The 20,178-nt window shown below is 36.5% G+C and overlaps 2 protein-coding genes across 4 annotated transcripts; both read right to left on the reverse strand.

Moving 5' to 3' along the window:
• Positions 1-2,329: 2,329 nt before the first annotated feature.
• Positions 2,330-6,150, reverse strand: nxnl2 (nucleoredoxin like 2). Its single transcript, XM_026245839.1, has 2 exons — positions 5,559-6,150; positions 2,330-2,806 (listed from the first exon to the last, which is right to left on the reverse strand). Exons 1-2 carry the CDS (start codon positions 5,858-5,860, stop codon positions 2,638-2,640), a joined length of 471 nt encoding a protein of 156 aa, XP_026101624.1. The 5' UTR covers positions 5,861-6,150; the 3' UTR covers positions 2,330-2,637.
• Positions 6,151-9,158: 3,008 nt separating this feature from the next.
• Positions 9,159-19,075, reverse strand: spina (spindlin a). Of its 3 annotated transcripts, none has more exons than XM_026245848.1 (6): positions 18,920-19,075; positions 15,624-15,895; positions 15,493-15,541; positions 12,679-12,932; positions 11,599-11,832; positions 9,159-10,624 (listed from the first exon to the last, which is right to left on the reverse strand). In XM_026245848.1, exons 2-6 carry the CDS (start codon positions 15,673-15,675, stop codon positions 10,425-10,427), a joined length of 789 nt encoding a protein of 262 aa, XP_026101633.1. In that variant the 5' UTR covers positions 15,676-15,895; positions 18,920-19,075; the 3' UTR covers positions 9,159-10,424. The 3 variants fall into 3 exon arrangements, with proteins under 3 accessions (XP_026101633.1, XP_026101634.1, XP_026101635.1); XM_026245849.1 differs by lacking the exon at positions 18,920-19,075 and adding an exon at positions 18,640-18,847; XM_026245850.1 differs by lacking the exon at positions 18,920-19,075 and adding an exon at positions 18,553-18,577.
• Positions 19,076-20,178: the final 1,103 nt, after the last annotated feature.

The following is a 20,178-nucleotide window of genomic DNA, read 5'->3' on the forward strand; positions in this document are numbered from 1 at the left end:
AATTGTGCATTGCAGCTGACACCTACATGAACAATTACAGTTGTTTTTATGACTATAAGTTATAAGTCATTCTCCTCAAATGCTACTGATGTTAGAAAAGTGTATACCAATATCGCATGTAAGCCAACTTGATCTCTGTTTTTTTTTACTTTTAGTTTTCTTTTCTCTTTGCTGGAATGGATTCATCCATCAATTATGAACATTCAGCCGCAAACATGAGGTGCGAGCGGTAGCGAGCGCGGATGGGAGAATGGAGGAAGTTTTTTTTTTTTTTTGGAGCAGCTGGGATGGTGAGAGTTTGTGCCCTAGGCAGATTGAGTCAGTTCGGGAGTTCGGAGCGGGATCGCGAATCATTTGAGTCAGTTCTGGAGTTCAAAGCGGGATCGCGAATCATTTGAGTCAGTTCAGGAGTTCAAAGCGGGATCGCGAATCATTTGAGTCAGTTTTGGGATCGCAGATCATTTGAATCAGTTCGGGAGTTCGGAGCGTCTTCGCGGATCATTTAAATCAATTCGAGCGGGTTCGTGAATCATTTGAGTCAGTTTGGGAGTTCGGAGCGGGATCGCGAATCATTGAATCAGTTCGGGAGTTCGTAGCGGGTTCGCGAATCATTTGAGTAAGTTCGGGAGTTCGGAGCGGGATCGCGAATCATTGAATCAGTTCGGGAGTTCGTAGCGGGTTCGCGAATCATTTGAGTAAGTTCGGGAGTTCAAAGCCGGTTCGCGAATCATTTGATTCAGTTTGGGGATCGCAAATCATTTGAATCAGTTCGGGAGTTCGGAGCGGGATCACGAATCACTAAAGATTCGCGCTTGTAAATTTTCAAATTGGCAGTAACCTTTAATTCGTAGCTGCCAACTGGGGTGAGATCTGCCCCTGCATGTACATATAAAACTGTCTATTGGAATATACCTGCACATACAGTTGTACATTTGTATATTGTTATTTCTCATTTAATTTTTTTTTCTCTGTTTTTGTTCTGTTGCTGTCATTCTGTTGCACTGCGGAGGCTTCTGTCATAAAAACAAATTCCTCATACGTGCCTGGCAATAAATCTCATTCTGATTCTGATTCTTCTGATTTGATTCAGATCGGGACTTCACAGCGCAGATCGCGAATCGAATCATTTGAGCGTGAATCGCGAATTATTTGATTGATTTCGGGACTTCATAATGTGAATCATTTAATTTAGATCGGAACTTCGGAGCGCAGATCGCGAATCGAATCATTTGAGTGTAAATCGAGAATCATTTAATTGACATAGGGCCTTCGGAATGTGAATCATTTAATTGAGATTTAAACAGGATTGGAACTTTGGAGCGCAGAGCAAAGTGAATCATTTGCACTTGAATCGCGAATCATTTAATTGATATCGGGACTTCGGAATATGAATCATTTAATTTAGATTGGAACTTCGGAGAGGATTCATGAAAAATTTGTTTCAGATCTGTATTTCATAGTGTGGATCGCGATTCACTTTATTTTAAACAATACAAAACATCAAACCATTAAGGCAGTACAGATTCGCATATGAATCCGATAAGAACATTAACCATGTTTTTTTTTATATGGTATAAAAAAGTAAAATACAATTAAATTGCTTTAAGATAATAAAATATTTTTTTCACGTGGTGTCTCATCATAAATATTGGCTGTACTTGGTTGCATGATCTAAAATTCACTATACTAATAGTTTTCTTACCTGAAACAGAAAATGCTTTGCTTAGTCAGGTGTAGTCATAGTATAGTTGAGATATGAGCAATCATAATCCCACAGCTCATTTCTCTGCACAATATTCCCTCATTAGTCGGATGGGTGTCGACACACTGAAGGAATGGGTTCAGTGTGTGTTTTGCAACTGAAAGCAAAACAGACCTGTACAGGGAACCGAGTGCTGTGGAAAAACACTCTCGAAGGACGATCCAAGAGTTTTAATGAGACACAGAGGAATAGGAATCATTCTGATGTACCATAACAACAGAACCAGTAAACATCTGCTATCCTTCACGGAACATGAGAGATTATGCATAGATTCATATATCAACGAGTACATATTTATATAAATAACTAGATTCTTATAAAAGCAGCTGTACAAAAAATAAGTAGCAAAAGCATTCTGCAAACATGAAAATTAGGTGATAATATCATCACACTCAGCCATCCAAGATTAATTTTTTTCTTTGTCAGATTTGGAGAAATGTAGCATTGCATCAGTGTCTCATCAATGGATGTTTTTTATCAGCTGTTTGGACTCTCATTCTGACGGCACCCATTCACTACAGAGCATCCTTTGATGAGACACTGATGCAATGCTACATTTCTCCAAATCTGATGAAGAAACAAACTCATCCTAATCTTGGATGACCTGAGGTTGTGTAAATGTTCAGCTTTTTTTTTTTTTGGTGAACTATTCCTTTTAAAGACACCCCCAGTCAAAAGTTTGGACACATCTGCTCACTACCACATTATAAAACGATATTAAAACTGCATTAAGTAACTTTTGACTAGTTTTGTTGGTTGTTGACCTGAAAAGACACGTTTAAAGCTCTCGCACACAATTGCATAAGAATGTTCTGGCTCTTTTCAGTGTTGGTTTCAGCAGCTCTTGTGAATTCGTTGGAAGCTCCACGTGATTCTCAGCCTTTAAAGTTCTGGAAGATCTCGGCCACCTCCAGCCAGCTCCGGAAACACGCCAGACCCTGGTCCCGGATCTGCTTTCGGCCTTTGTCGGTGATCACCTGACCGTTCTCCTTCACGATGACCAGCTTCGGTAAGGCTGTGATGTTGTATCTCTTCTTGAGTTCGCTGCAAACACAACAAAAAAACACGTCAACATCACAAACACGTGAACTTAAGATCACACAACTGACAACAGAGAGTTATGCTTCAAAGCTAGTTCACATTTAACACAATATTTTTTCTGAAACTGCTTTAAATGTGATTTATTTTGAATCAACATAATTTTGACCAAACAGGAGTTTTAAAAGATAATGCCATGAAACAAAATGGTAAAATGCAGTACAAAAAATCTGGTAGAACTTTATTTTACGGTCCTTTCCTCATGTACATAAAATGTACTTATTATAGTAATTACAATAACTATGTAATAACTAGGTACTAACCCTGAACCTACCCCTAAACCTACCCCTACCCCAGGTAGTTACCTTGTATTACCAGAACTTTCTTAGATAAATACACTGTAAGTACACTAGAAGTACATGTTAGTACACGTACTGTAAAATAAAGTGCAACCAAAAATCTAGCTAAAAATAATACAGGAAATCAAACCAAAGAGAAATGGTTGGAAATGTAACATGTTTAATGCAATAAATAGTAAAATACAGTAAGGGCTAAAAAAATAAAGCAAATCAAAGAAACTATTGCTTGATTTAAGATATGTAATGCAATAATAATAAAAAAAATAGTACAATACAGTACAAAACCATTAAAAGTTAAAAATAATAAGCCTTGTTTTCCATGCTGTTGTTCAAAAGTATTAACAATATAATACTTTTTATTAATACTGACTGATATTACAGTATATACATTATAAATAGCAATTAAAAAAAATGATATATTAGCATACATACACTTAAAATCTTGATTAAAGGGTTCAATGCTGTTTTTCAAAAGATAAATAGATTTATATATATATATATATATATATATATATATATTAGGGGTGTAACGATACGCGTATTCGTATTGAACCGTTCGGTACGACGCTTTCGGTTCGGTACGCGGTACGCATTATGTATACCGAACGGTTCGTTGGAGTAATTAATTATATTTGAAAAAAAAAAAAAAGAGAGAGAGAGAGAAATATAATGATATGCGTTCAACAAGGTAGCCCAATAACCCAAACAACGTAACAGGCAACGCCCCTGACACTCCCGAAGAAGAAAAAAACACCATCTTATATGTTTATGTTAGGCTACTCAGCAGGCGCTCGCTCACTCAGTACGCGCTGAAGGCTCGTTGCAAAATAGCCAATGCGTTTAACAGACTAGAAATGAGAAGATCCCCCAATAACCAACAGGTCTGGTGTTTGGGTGCACTTTGGATTCCCTTTAAGCTATAATGGTGATGGCAAGAGAGTGGTGGATAAAAAAACAACGGTATGTCGCATCTGCAACATGACAGGGTACACCAGCGGGAATAAAAAAAAAAAAAAAAAAACCAGCGGGAATATCTGGGATATATGCGTCAGTACTATCTGGGAAAAGACGAAAAAAAGGAGAAACATGAGACGCGGAAATTTCAGCGAAGGATAAATGGATTTGCAGCTCTAAAAATCGCTTGCAGTAGCTCTGCTACTAAATTTATTTCAAAATTGCAATCCATATACAACTATGATCAGCTGATCCTTCATCTTGGCTGAGCTCTCAACGTTGTTACGGGAAAGGATGAAGCTGATTGGTTAGTTCTTGTCACATGACCCGCGGTGCGCTTGCGGCATTCTGAAAAGTTGAGATGTTTTTACATTTTGCTGTATCTAAAACGTATCGAACCGAACCGAACCGAACCGAACCGTGACATCAGTGTATCGTATCGAACCGAACCGTGAATTTTGTGAACCGTTACACCCATATATATATATATATATATATATATATATATATATATATATATATATATATATATATATATATATATATATATATATATATATTGGTAACCATAAATATATAGTAATATATTGCACTGTATGCATGTAAAATGTATACATATTTTAAATAAAAAAAAGTTGAATGCAATAAATATTTAAATATGGTTCCATAAAAAAAGGAAAAAAAAGGAAGTCAAAGGAACCATAATACTTTTTAGATATAAAATGCAAATTCAAAATAATAATAAAGTCATGCATTCCATGCCATTTAAATAGAAAATAGAATAACAAACAAAAAAATATATATTTTAATTTATATCAACTGATATTACAATTTGAATAATAGCAATTTATATATATATATATATATATATATATACATACACACACACACACACACACAAATACTATAAAATATTATATTATAAATATATCTACAGAGAGTTGTTAGATCTATCAAGTCTAATTTTCAGTGTTTCAATCTATTCTGAAATCCTAAAAGCAATGTAAAATAATTGAATAAGATTTAGCAAACATGTAGATGGAGTTCAGCAGCTTTTGCCCAATTAATTTTAACTAGCGTGGATTACATTTAATAAATAATTACAAAATAATTTGTGCATAACAACATATTTTAGACTTGAGCATAATTAGAGCAATTTATTTTATATGCTATAGTCATTAATTATTAAATAAACTTGTTTAACCCAAAGACTTTTCCAGGCTTGAAATTCACATTTTGCTATTCCCATATTACCATAATCTGATTAATGCAATAATGTGAAAATACACAGACTGTCTATATATAACATAATCCTCCAACTGTGTGTGTGTGTGTGTGTGTGTTAAACCTCTTATCAGGGACAGACTGAACGCTGTAATGAAAGGTTACTGTGGCAGATACACTATAACTGATGCATGCATGCATTCAAACGCAATGCAACTCACTGTTTGTATGGATCCGTCCAGGGCAGAGCCAGCCAGTCCCCGTGCATGTCATGATAATACTCCACCATGTCTTCTGTGCATTTATCCGAGGATATGAAGACGATCTCAAACTGGGCAGGAGGCTCGCTCTCATCCACCAGCTCGGTGTAGAAATCACACAGCAGCGGGGTGAAGTCTCGACACGGAGGACACCATCCAGCCGAGAAATACAGCCCCACTACTTTATTCCGGAGTGCTTGCTCTGGATCCACCAGATCTCCTTCTTTATTCAGAAGAGTCCGGCCTGAAAACACCTCGACCATCGCTCAGGAGTTTCTGTCCACCTGGATAAAGTGCCTAACTCACAGTTCAAGTCTCAAAAAGTATTGAAAACACCTCTACTCAATGTTCTCTGCGCACTCCAGCGAGTCCTTTACTCGTATTTACAAAGCGCTTCCTATTTTGGTGAGTTCGGCTCATGAATATTAATGACGTACCGTGACGTTCGACTACTGATTGGCTGACAGCGGCGCGTGACTGCAGACGCTGGTCAGATGAATATAAATTAGGTAAATAGAAGACCGCAAGAAAAAAATAAAAATAATTATGAGCAACTTCTATGGCTCTCACCAAATCACTCACCGTAAGTAAAATATGTTTCTCCCCCAGCATTCATTTTTTTTGTATTGTATTGTTACTGTACAGATTATGTAATTTTGTACAATAAAAAAAAAATAAAAACAAGGACCAGAGTGCTAATCTTAATCAGCCATCATGGTAAAATAATGTATTTATCAATGTTTAACAATGTAAAAAAAAAGTAGATGCTGAGGGAAGGTTGCCTAGAAACGTAAACGCTACATAATTAATATTCATTAGATAAGGGTATGCCTTAGTATGATTCGTCTGCTCTGTGTGATTGACAGCGGAGTCAACCAATCAAGATTTAGAGAGCGGTAAGTAGAATAAAATTCCTCATTATTGAAAAAAAGTTTTACCAATTCTAAAAAATCGAATTACCCTTAAAAATATTATTTAAAGTAGAAAGAAGTTAAGTAGCCAACAGAAACTAAATTGAATGTGGTGTTGAGCAGACGCCTGGATTCAACATTAACAATAATCTCAGGTAATGTTAATTATTAATATCATCCATCACCTTAATACAATGTTGGAGTTTTGAAACATTTCTTTAACTATTTGAATAGACCTTGTATTTTCCCAATATTTTAAGGATAATATAATCTAGAGACTTTACATTTACAATTGTTGAAGTGCAAACTAAATTTAAAAATTATAAATCATAAAAAAAACAAAAAAAACAATTTAATTTAGCTTGAATACTTTTTCTTAATTTTTGGCATAAAGAGACATTCAGATAAAGATTCAGACAGACATTCACATGAACTTTTTTTAATCTTATAAGGATAGACTTACATTATAATTATAAAAATTACTTAATGAATTAAGTAACAGGTTTTAAAATGTGTTTATACTTAAATGAAAATAAAATGAAATATCTACATGTAAAAAAAGAAAGAAAAAAAACAGATTCGGTACAATAGAAGCCATTTACCTCAACGTGAAAGAACATGAAATTTGAACTATACATGTATCTGCAACAATCATCAAATTGCACTGTATTTTTGTCATCTTTTCTCTTTTTTTTATACAAAGTAATTAAAGAGCAACAGCATCTTAAAGGGACCATACGTTCAATTATCTCCACGTAGTTTAAAGTGTGCGTATGCTCTTATTCTATATCTACACGCTTGAGTTAGATATGCAATATTCAATACACGCACACATTAGCCCGCTTAACATATGTGAATTCGTCCCGATTTTGTCGCGTAAGGCCGGTTTCTTCATTAAATATGGCACTCTTCATAGAAACGTAGTAAGTTTGTCCTGTAGCAGAACTGTGTCAAAAGTATATGATCCCTCAAATGCTGTTTTTAACACTGGTTATGCCTCGGATTGGCACGCCACACAACACCAGTGTGTTTGTTCTTATAGAGCATAGCAGAAAATAAAATACTTAGTTTAACGTTTGTTTGTTTTTTTTTTTTTTTTTTACTTAGAATTGGATTGAAAAACCAGAACAAAAACGTCACAATTAGCAACACAATAAACGGAAACTTTCATTTAGGGAACGAATAGCCGAAATAAAAAAAAATGAAAAAAGACACATGCATCACACTAACGTACGATAACACCTCTACTCGTATCATGCAAAAAGAACGGTCTAGTTTTCGTCGATTTTTTTCCTTTTTGAAATTTCCCACGTCGACCTGACATCAAAACACAGTACAATATTACAGTAGGAACATGTAGAAGGCCAATCCCATGAGTATGTCTTTCTGAAGGGGATCCGTTTGCATATTGACCTGTCTGTTGTCCACTGGATAAGACGACTCTAGCGACGGTGAGATCATGTGGCCGCGGTGAGGGACGCCTCGCAGAAGTCACCTAGCTCTTGTTTGGAAAGGAAAAGTAGATCAACGGTCCCAGGACGAAGCTTGACCTCTGCGTTTGGGCCGCTGCTTTATTTGGTAGGCCCGAGTGGGTCGCCCGCATTCAGGTTTCAAGGGCAAAACATGGAGAATCACGAATAGAAGGTGAATGCACTGCTTATGAAAAAAAAAGCATCAGGAAATGTCCAGCTCACATTTCACCCCAAAATCATAAGAAAACTATATGCATATATTGTTTTATAAAGATTTTAATTTTTTGGATATATAATATGTGAATCTTTTAACGTCTAATCATCATTTTTTTTAAGAATTAACAATTCGTATATATATGTGTGTGTGTGTGTATATATATATATATATATATATATATATATATAAGTGCTATCAAATGATTAATCATGATTAAATCGCATCCAAAATACGGTTTTTTAAATATAATGTGTACACTATGTATATTTATTATGTATACATAAATACAAACACATGCATTTATATATTTAAGAAAAATACGTTTACATATTAAATATATTTATATATAACAGAAACTAAGAATATAAATCTTGAATCACGATTAATCGTTTGCCAGCACTTGAATATAAATATATAATTTTTTTATTGATGGCAGTTCACACATTTTTTCTCCCTTTTATTAGCCAATGAACATGTTTAAACTCCCTATGGTCATTACTGTAAATATAAGTAAAATAATGCATTAATTCATTAAAGAAAGATTTAGATTTTTGGTGATTAATAAAAATGTGTGCCTGGACAGGATTTTTACAGTATTACATGTTGCTTCGCACTAATGTATTTTTGCATTAGGCAATGACAAATTAAAGAATAATGTGCTTAAATGTTTTGGAAGTAAATACTTTTTCCATTTGATTTTGGAGCAAAATCTGACCTGTGCATTTCTTCGTGTCACCCTTCTAGTGTTGTGCATTGAATGCAGTAGACAGCGGCTGGAGAACAAGAGAAATGCTTCGTGCAAGTGTGAAAACAGGAACGGTGTGACCGTAAGCAGCACAAAATAATGCAAAACAAATGCATCTGCAAAGACTTCTTCAAACTATGTAACATTCCTCGGAGGGGGCCTTCAGGTCATTTCGTACAAGTCTACTTGGGAACACACAAACCTTCAGACAAAACACACACACACACGTAAAAAAAATAAAACAGTTAAGTCAATATCGAGGCACAGACGTTTAGGCTCGCAGAGAGGCAAAGCGACAGAGAAATCTCCCCAAGGCTTATGGAAGAAAAACAACGTAAAAGTCACGGGTTACTGCAAAGAAATTCCTAAATACTTCATTACTGCATCAGCGTTTTCTAACCGGTACGGGATTAAACACTTTGTGCGATTAGTATTGTGTAACATCTCTAAATACTTCAGGGCATTGGGTAACCGTATGATTTTAGTGCTAAAGAGCATGAGACAAAAAACCCATTAATCTACACCAAGAGAAAATGTCCACACTATGCGATGTGATACAATTAGTGGGCATTTTAAGACGCCCATTAAGTAAACTATGTGAAATGAACGTTATATCAACGTTAGATCAATGTTAAATCAACGCTCCAAATATGAAATGCAAAAACTTTTCATTAATTGAAAACAAACGGGAGTAAAACAACTCTAAATTTAGTGCTTAAAATAATAAAAGCTGCATTAGAGTTTACTCGTGGTAATGATACATACTGTATATATATATATATATGCATAATAAAAAAAGAAAAAAAAAATACATAAAAACAAAACGGTATGGTTTCACGCCACAAATGCCTAAGTTTCAGTGACAGCAGAGCTCTTCTGCGAGAACCAGAAGACGGAGGGAACGTGAAACATCTGGCAACCAACTCGAAGACATCAAGGACAGAAAGATGTCTTATTTACAGACGTCATCTCACGCCCTCCACCTCCTGGCACTTTTACATGGTTTAGGACGTCCCGAACGCTCCCCATTCCTCAAGGACCGCCGCATTTCTCACGTCTGAAATGATAAAAGCCTTGCTCGTTTCATTTTCACCGTTTCCCCAGGACCGGCGAACGCCCCAAACTTGAATTTTTTAACCCAAGACGGAGCTGTAACAGTCCAACAGATGAACACTTTAACAGCCCAGAACGGCCAGATGGGATTTTCCCGACGAACGTTTTCGGAACAACTAACAGGAATGGGAAATGCTCGAGACGAACTTCTGAAATATGAAGCTACGTGTGTATGTCGGGGGATGGGATGTCCGTTCATCCATCAACGATAAGAGACACTTGACTAGCGGTAATCCACCGAAATATCCAGCGTTACATTTCCAAAGATGTTATGAGAAACGTTCCGAGAGAACTTTTGGCAAAAAATGTTTGTGTGGATCACATGGTTAGGTGAAACTCCTCCCCCTCTCCTCGTCTCGTGTCGCCACCTTACGATGTTTTCACCAGGTCATAAACGTAAATGTGAAAGTCGTCATCAAACTTGATGAAGTAGACGGAGGGCTTGGCCTCCACCTGATGGATAACCATCCCAGTTCGTTTAGAGCCATCCTCTTTGGCGTATTCCACCTGCTTCCCCACGAGGCTGTCCACCACCTCTCCGGGCTCACGCTCCGCCGGGGGCGAGTCGTCTGAAACACACGACAACCATCATTAGTAGAGACAGAGACAGATGATAAACACATCTCATTTAACTGAACCTCCCATAACACACCAAAAATAAATAAAAAAAACAGCAGATTGTAACTCCATTTTCTTTTCAGAAAAAAAAAAAAAACTACCAAAAGCCTTGTCAGTAAGTAATCTCTCTTTTTTTTGCCATTGTTTTTCTGTTAAATTCACAAATTGAATGAAGGCTTGATCCTGAAAAGGGATGGTAGCAGGTTGCACCCAAAAGCCTTTCCTTGGTTACCAGTTGTAAATAAAGCACTTGTGAACACTGTGGCAGGTGGAGCTTAAAGCGTTTCCTTGGTTACAGTTGTAAACAAAGCACTTAAGTGTTTCCTTGGTTACAGTTGTAAACAAAGCACTTTAGCGTTTCCTTGGTTACAGTTGTAAACAAAGCACTTTAGCGTTTCCTTGGTTACAGTTGTAAACAAAGCACTTTAGCGTTTCCTTGGTTACAGTTGTAAACAAAGCACTTTAAGGTTTCCTTGGTTACAGTTGTAAACAAAGCACTTATGAACACTGCAGCAGGTGGAGTGTAAAGCGTTTCCTTGGTTACAGCTGTAAACAAAGCAGCGCTGCACTTATGAACTTAAATATACATTATATAGAGATAAGATGAAAATAATAAATACCATCTAAACATTTCTAATGACAGTAAGTTCCCCTCAGACACATTCATATAAACTCCTGCCCTTAACTGAATCACGATTTGTTTTGCATCCCAACCGATATGAATCGTCACATATTTGAATCGATTCTCAACTGGCTCTGGGTTAATCGTTACATCCCTATTCATTTGTCATAGACATTATGCGGCCCCTCACTTGGTGTGAAACACTTGATGTGGCCCTCAAAAAACTTGCCCGCCCCCGACTTAAGACATTTTAACCAGTCGGATGTAGAGAGCAGATAGCATTTAGACTCTGAAGACACTCACTGGAGTCTGGCATGATCCTCAGATCTCCGTCTTTATAGTCATCAAGCAGCTGATACATGTAGAGCACCGGGTCTTTCTCGTACGTGATGTAGAACCATGTGTTCATGATGGGCGCCCGGGCCAGAACCATTCCCCTCCACTCGTTCTTAGTGCCATCCTCCGTCTCGAACATGTGCTCCACGGCTTTCCCGATCATGGTGTCTGCCAGGTGAGCGTCACTGATGCGCGTCGAGGCTGAAAAACACATGATTGCATTATTTTCACAGTCAGCTCTAAAATACAAGCAAAAAAATATATGCTTCACCTAATATTAACACTGAAAATTATAATGATTAAATTCATAAATGTTATATTTATTGAGCAATGAATGACACATTTTAAAAATAATATTACAATTTAAAATGTATATATATACACACACACACACACATTCAGCCCTAAAACACAATCAGAAAAATTATGCTTCACCTAATATTTAACTCTGAAAATTACAATTCATTTAATAAGTGCAACAACAACAAAAAACAACAACAATAATAATAGAAATAATAATAATAACAACAACAACATTCATATTCACACATTCAGCCCCATCTGAAAATTATCATTTATATTGAAATTATAAATGTAATATTGAGTATGAGCAATATGAGTGCACCATTTAAAAAATATTAATACAATACTACAACTACTGTACTACTAGGGCTGTCAAAAAATTTAAAAATATAATTTCGAATATTCATTGAATTTAAAATAAAATTCCACATTTAAATGCAAAAATGTCAAAGTTGAATTTTAGGTGTGTAGATGTAAGTGTCGTTGCATTTTAATATTTTTACATACATGACACTGTTTTGTTTCTAATTGTTTAAGCAAATTAACTAATTATATATGGTTTATAAACATTAATTTAAACATGCACTTTTTTCAAAGATAGTCATGCTTTTTTTTCTTTGATTAAACATGCATCAGTAATATTTTGCTCTGCTGCATTAACAATCACTAATGATGCAGCTCTATTAAACTAGTTTGCACTCTTCTTTCTAGGTCTGCTGTCAGTGAATGAAGTAAAGCAGGTACCGAGTCTGTCTGGCAGGACCTCCAGTCCCTGCACGCGCTCATCTTTATGCAGCTCCAGGCCGTAGACGCAGTCGAAGCCATCGTATTTGATCAGGTAGAGCGAGGGGTTGACGGGCACCTGGTCTAAAACTGTGCCTTTCCACTGCGACGCCGTGCCGCTGCCCTCCTTCCAGATGTGCTGGATACGACAGCCCACGATGTTCCTCCGCGGCTGAGCCACTGCTTTGGTGGGGCCTACACTGCTTTTGTGTTTCCTGTCAGATCATCAACATTAGCATTAACATCGCTCTGAAATTACAGCATTTACATTCCCCAGACGCTCAATTCTGAATCAGTTTCAAGGTGAAAGGCATCATTTCAACAAAACAACACTTGATCTGTAAGGTATTGGTTGAGATAGTCGTACAGATCTCATCCTATACAAAAAGAAAATATTTTCACATTTAAAACTGAATAATTGCACACTTTAGCTTTGAACAAAATAAATTTTATGCAACATTCAACGTTATAAATGTATAATTATGATAAGTATTAAGTAAAAAAAAAAAAGTTATATTTGTTATCAATATGAGGTTAATATTTAAAAAATATTAAAATAATAATAATAATTTATTTTTTTAAATATAATTTTTACATGATATAATAATTCATATTTATAAATTCAGCTCTGAAACAAGCATCTAGAAAACTCATCATTATTATCATCATTAAATACATAAATATTACAATCAATAGGAATTAAACATTAAAAAAATATTAATATATCATAATAATTAAATATAATGTATTCAAATGTTCAATCCTGCTACACAAATGAAATGCAGAAATATATTTATAAAATATATAAAATTCAACTAATGATACATTTTGTTTATTTATAATTGTATCTGAATTGTAATTAATGATTAATATGGACAAAACATTTAAAAAAAATTTACATAAATGTAATACATTTTTGTACACTCAGTAGGGGTGTAACGGTTCACAAAATTCACGGTTCGGTTCGATACGATACACTGATGTCACGGTTCGGTTCGATACGTTTTAGATACAGCAAAATGTAAAAACATCTCAACTTTTCAGAATGCCGCAAGCGCACCGCGGGTCATGTGACAAGAACTAACCAATCAGCTTCATCCTTTCCCGTAACAACGTTGAGAGCTCAGCCAAGATGAAGGATCAGCTGATCATAGTTGTATATGGATTGCAATTTTGAAATAAATTTAGTAGCAGAGCTACTGCAAGCGATTTTTAGAGCTGCAAATCCATTTATCCTTCGCTGAAATTTCCGCGTCTCATGGAGAGAGCACGTCATTGTTGCTTAGCAAAGACAGACGCCTCAGGAGAAAGACGCGCTTAGCGTTTTCCACGCGTTTTTAGGAGCGATATGTGAACGGCCCCTAAGGCGCTCGCTCACTCAGCACGCGCTGAAGGCTCGTTGCAAAATGTCGAATGCCTTTAACAGACCAGAAATATAAGATCCTAAAATAACCAACAGGTCTGGTGTTTGGGTTGGATTCCCTGTAAGCTATAGTGTCTAAATGCTGCAGGGATAGTTTGCTGCGTGCATGTTTCTCCTTTTTTTCGTCTTTTCCCAGATAGTACTGACGCATATATCCCAGATATTCCCGCTGGTTTTTTTTTTTTTTTTTTTTGTAATCCCGCTGGTGTACCCTGTCATGTTGCAGATGCAACATACCGTTGTTTTTTTATCCACCACTCTCTTGCCATCACCATTATAGCTTAAAGGGAATCCAAAGTGCACCCAAACACCAGACCTGTTGGTTATTGGAGGATCTTCTCATTTCTAGTCTGTTAAACGCATTGGCTATTTTGCAACGAGCCTTCAGCGTGTACTGAGTGAGCGAGCGCCTGCTGAGTAGCCTAACATAAACATATAAGATGGTGTTTTTTTCTTCTTCGGGAGTGTCAGGGGCGTTGCCTGTTACGTTGTTTGGGTTATTGGGCTACCTTGTTGAACGCATATCATTATATTTCTCTCTCTCTCTCTTTTTTTTTTTTTTCAAATATAATTAATTACTCCAACGAACCGTTCGGTATACATAATGCGTACCGCGTACCGAACCGAAAGCGTCGTACCGAACGGTTCAATACGAATACGCGTATCGTTACACCCCTAACACTCAGCCATAAAACATACAACAAAAAAGTGCTTTTCTTTGACATTTAAATCTGATAATTATTAAAAATATTATTACAATCAATATAAACTAAACAATTTAATTCATATTTTCATGAGCAATACCCATTCAAATAAAAAAATACACAAATCATCTTAAAATTTAACTATGGGTCAGAAGTGTTATTTATTGAATTTATTACAATCAATGTATGAAAAAAGCATTTAATAATATCAATATAAACGTAATAGAATTATAATTATTATAATTATATATATTATACTTAAATTCACACACAAAAGTTATTTACTTAATATTCAACTCTAAAAATTATAACCATTATATGCGTAAATATTTATAATGATTGCTTTGAGTGTAGCTTTTAAAAAATATAATTCACACACTAAAACAAGAAAATAAAATGATTAAAGGGGTCATCGGATGCCCATTTTCCAAAAGCTGAAAAAAAAAAATATATATATATTTTCTACCCTGTCAAAGACAGCTCTGCTGACCCCGCCTCCTCGTCTGTGAGGTGAGCAGTTTTCTGAGAGGCATGACCTTTTTACGAGACACTTCCTAACATGTGATGAAGTGATGAGCATAATATAATGTCAAATAATTATCAAGATTCCCACATTCAGCCCTAAAACACAATCAAAAGAAAACTTACTTATGAGAGTTCTTTTTCTTCATCATATTTGCAGAGACACCAGCATGCCCTTCAATCACAGACACAGCAAACACGGTTATTATTAAAAAGACATTTGAGAGGATGATCTTCAGAAGGTTCCTCACTCTGACCTGCATCAGCTCTGGATCTCTGGGCCGCGTTCTTCCCGAATGGGGTCTTCATTCATCTGTGTGTGGAGGAGCAGCCCGGCTGCCGCACTAGGGTCAAAATATCCTCTGCTCTTTCTGATGAACGAAAGAGTTTCAGGGGAGAGGGGATTCAACCTCGGAGAAGAGATGCTGGCATGTATCGTGCTCTGCTGATGCCCGTCTGACGGGTCGGCCTCTCAGGGCCCGCACAGATGGGTACTGATCCAGACCTCCCTCAGAAGGGCTCCAGCAACCTAAAAAATACAAGAACACTCTGGGAATGTAAACGGTCACATGTTAACTCAAAGAGAGTGAAGAAGCTCCACATCAATGAGCCACAATATATAGCTGAGAAAAACTTTATATGAATAAATATTAAGTTGGATCCTAAAACGTAAAAAACAACAACATGGAAAATGGGGTTAAATGTGGCTATGTTGACACTGAATGGATAGTTTACCCAAATAATTTTCCCAGTCTTCATTGATTAGTTAATTTCGAAGAACCTTCATGTTAATGAGCCACAAAGCACTTTGTAGATGAGAAGATCAACAAACAAGACAAATGTGTCCCTGGAGCACAAAAGCAGTCTGAAGTCTCTGGGGTATATTTTGTAGCAATAGCCAAAAATACATGGTATACGTCAAAATTATTGATTTTTATTTTATCATTAGGATATTAAGTAAAGATCATGTTCCAATCACTACATTTTGTAAATTTCCTACCGTAAATATATCTTAATTTATGATTAGTAATATGCATTTCTAAAAACTTCATCTGAACAACTTTAAAGATGATTTATTCAGCTTTCAGATGATTTATGAATCTCAATTTTGAAAAATTTACCCTGATGACTTGTTTTGCACTCCAGGTTCACATTTGTATTTTTTCGTCCATGCAATGGAAGTCAATGGAAATTCAAACCATGTGCTAGCCAACATTCTTCAAAATATCTTCTTTTATATTCCACAGGACAAAGAAAGTCAATCAGGTTTGGAACGGTGTGAAGGTGAGTAAACAATGACAGAAAATTCACTATTCCTGTGAAATATATATATATATATATAAATTTAACCTTGAAAAGCTGAAACGTAAAAAAAAACCCCATAGTAAATAGGCTTATATGTGACCGTTGATAAATTCAACAACAATTGCACCCATCTGATGTCCCAACACTCAAAATACCAAAGAAAGCAGAGCAGATGAGCCATAGCATGAGACTTGCATTAATTCAGGAAGCCAAGCAGACGCAGTTATACAACTCAACAGGAGCTCGGCTTCCTTACACCATGTCAGCAAACTCATTTATTCTGTCAGACCATCATGTTTTATAAAACAGTCCATTGCACATGAACATGACCTAGTGCAATCCAACAGCAATATTTTTGTAAATGTGTAAAATGCATAAAAATACACCAGAACATGCATTTATTGCTATTTTCCAACACGACAAGACAAAAAATAACACTGCTTCCATTTTCAATCTGACAGTCTTTAGCTGCCATGAAAATAATGAGCTAGACAGGAACATTAACTCAAGGTCAGTCCTCCTTTTTTAAGACATCCTGCCATGTTACTTTTAGATAAAGGTGTTGAGATGATGCCAAAGTTATTAAAACACTTGACCCGAGTCTTTTTGCAATGTTTGTCCTTGAAATGTTTAAAATATCCCTTAAGCATGTTGTAAACCAACTCTTATTTCAGTTTCTGCTGTTATACTTTTCACAACATTGGGTGAAATCGACAAAAACACAAAAGACATTTCAGCCCAACATACAATAATTAAATTTAGTTTTACAAAAAAAAAAAAAAAAAAAAAAAAAAAAAAAAAGTGTAAAACTGCAGTAATTTTCTGCAAGAAAAATATTTCTTATTTTCTGAGGTGAAACTAGACCCAGAAAGGTTTGGCCTACACATTTCCCAGGCTAATAAATTGTGGTTGAAGATAACTATATTTTACATAAACCTACACTCAAGATAATGGATCTCCAATGCTGTTAAAATCGCGGCTATAACTGAACTCGATGGTGTTGTTAAAGACCTGCACATGGATGATGGAGCAATTCTGTATATGCAATAAATGCATTTACCAGTGTATGAGAATCGAATATATTTCGAGGCAAAAGTACTGAGCTGTATCAAAAGTTGGCCAGTGGGTGCTATAATGACAATGTCTGACAGTCACTGAATGCAATTAAAACCTGGGAATTTACAGCTCAATGATGCAGAAAAAATAGTGTTGTTGAACAGTATTCAAAACGTGGAGCCGACCAATTGAATCCAAGGAAAGGATATAGTTTTAGAGCCATAACCACCATATGTTAAGAGTCCAGGAGGACAAGATATACAAATAAAATTCTACATGCATTACACATCTAGGTTACATTAAATAAGATTATGCTTTGCTTTGTTTGGAGTGGTTGGTCCACAAAAATAGTATAATTCATAAGCTAAAGGCAGGTTTATATCAAGTTCCTCTGCTGTAATCTCTTCTTTACAAGCCTAATTGATCAATTAATCCTCCAGAGGTGCCCTACAAAACTCTTGAGCAGACTCATGAAATACAAATCAACTGCCGCCTTCCAAATAAACCCCAGATTAAATCATGTCCCTAGTTTTAGTGAAAATTACCAAATTTACACATGAAAAAGAACCTAGATGTGTACAAAAGCATAATTTTTGAAGAAAATCGGCATTAGGGAGACATACCAGCTAACATAGAGGACTAAAGTACGAATTACATTGCATACAGACAATATTTAGCCATTTAACAATCAAAACAATACAGAAAAGAGCAATAAGCGCGCTTTTTGTGCACACGGAATCACAATTTGTCATTAGAAACATTCAAATCTGTCCGGCTAACCGACTCCACCTCGCTAGTTCTCTTCAATTAACGCTACATATTCACCTCAAACACAGCCAGGTATATTATCCTAAATACTTCGACTGCATACAAACCATCCAAGAGGTTAAGAAAGCCATAAAAGAGCATTACATGATAAAAGTGTGTGGCTAAACGAGGTGCAATAGCTCCTAGCTCGACTCAGCTCAACGGTTTCAGCCGCCATTTTGGCTCAAGCGCTTATTTACGATCCCGCAGTAGAAACAAAGGAAGCACAAGAAACACATTTTCAACAGAAACGTCTGGATCAAGCGTCGCCCCGAAACCCCCTTCACTCCCTCCACTGCAGCTCTGAGCTCAATCATGTCGCATTTCGCTTTTTATTCAAGTGCAATGCATAAATGTGGCATTTGTGGCATGGATGCTCGCTTACCCCGGGTTTATTTTAGAAATTCACGCATATTGCGGCATAAAGATATTTCCACTCCAGCTCTGCCTCACTGTATGTTCAATGAGCAGCGTTTGATGAGCGCAGGCGGCCCCGAGTGCGGCCGAGCTCTTGCCCTCCCCTTCTCTACTGCCATATAGTGCTCCGCTGCCTGGCGCCGATGGCGCTGTGCGCGAAGCCTTCCTGCCAAATAGTGCGCCGTCAACCGTTTCCCATCGGCTTTCTTCGGCCACGTTCGGCGCTGTTGGACGATGATGTGTGCGCATGCGCAAGCACTGCGACACGAGTTTAGCAGACATGACTGTCCCCCTCAAAAACCCACTGACAATAAAGTCTGTAATTTGAAGGTCTGCACGGTGCTATACTTAACATGGAAATTACTTTATGAATTCACCAATAGCCTACGCAATCTGTTTTAAATTAAATTAAATTAAATTAATGCATTTAGCAGACGCTTTTATCCAAAGCAACTTATACTGCATTCAGGCCAACAATTTTTTTCTAACATGTGTTCCCTGGGATATATATATATATATATATATATATATATATATATATATATATATATATATATATATATATATATATATATATATATATATATATATCAGAATGGGGAAGAAAGCGGATTTAAGTGACTTTGAACATGGAATGGTTGTTGGTGCCAGGTGGTCTGATCTGCGTATTTCAAAAACTGCTGATGCTGGGATTTTTACACACAACCATCTCTAGGGTTTACAGAGAATGGTCTGAAAAAGAGAAAATATCAAGTGAGCGGCAGTTGTGTGGACAAAAACGCTTTGTTGATGTCAGAGGAGAATGGGCAGACTGGTTAGAGATGATAGAAAGGCAACAGTAACTAAATCCACATCAGGTGCTGCTCCTGTCAGATAAGATCAAGAAACGGAGGCTACATTTCACACAGGCTCACCAAAATTGCACAATAGAAGATTGGAAAAACGTTGCCTGGTTTGATGAGTCTTGATTTCTGCTGCGCCATTCAGATGGTAGGGTCAGAATTTGGTGTAGAGAACATGAAAGCATGGATCCTTCCTGCCTTGTCTTAATGGTTCAGTCTGCTGCTGGTGGTGTGATGCTTTTCTTGGGACACCTGGGCTTCTTTAATTGAGCATGGTTTAAATGCCACAACCAATCTGAGAATTGTTGCTAAACCATGTCCATCCCTTTATGACTACAGTGAACCCATCCTATGATAGATACTTCCAGCAGGATAATACACCATG

The sequence above is a fragment of the Carassius auratus genome, unplaced genomic scaffold (assembly GCF_003368295.1).
Source record: "Carassius auratus strain Wakin unplaced genomic scaffold, ASM336829v1 scaf_tig00011176, whole genome shotgun sequence".
Lineage (NCBI taxonomy): Eukaryota > Metazoa > Chordata > Actinopteri > Cypriniformes > Cyprinidae > Carassius > Carassius auratus.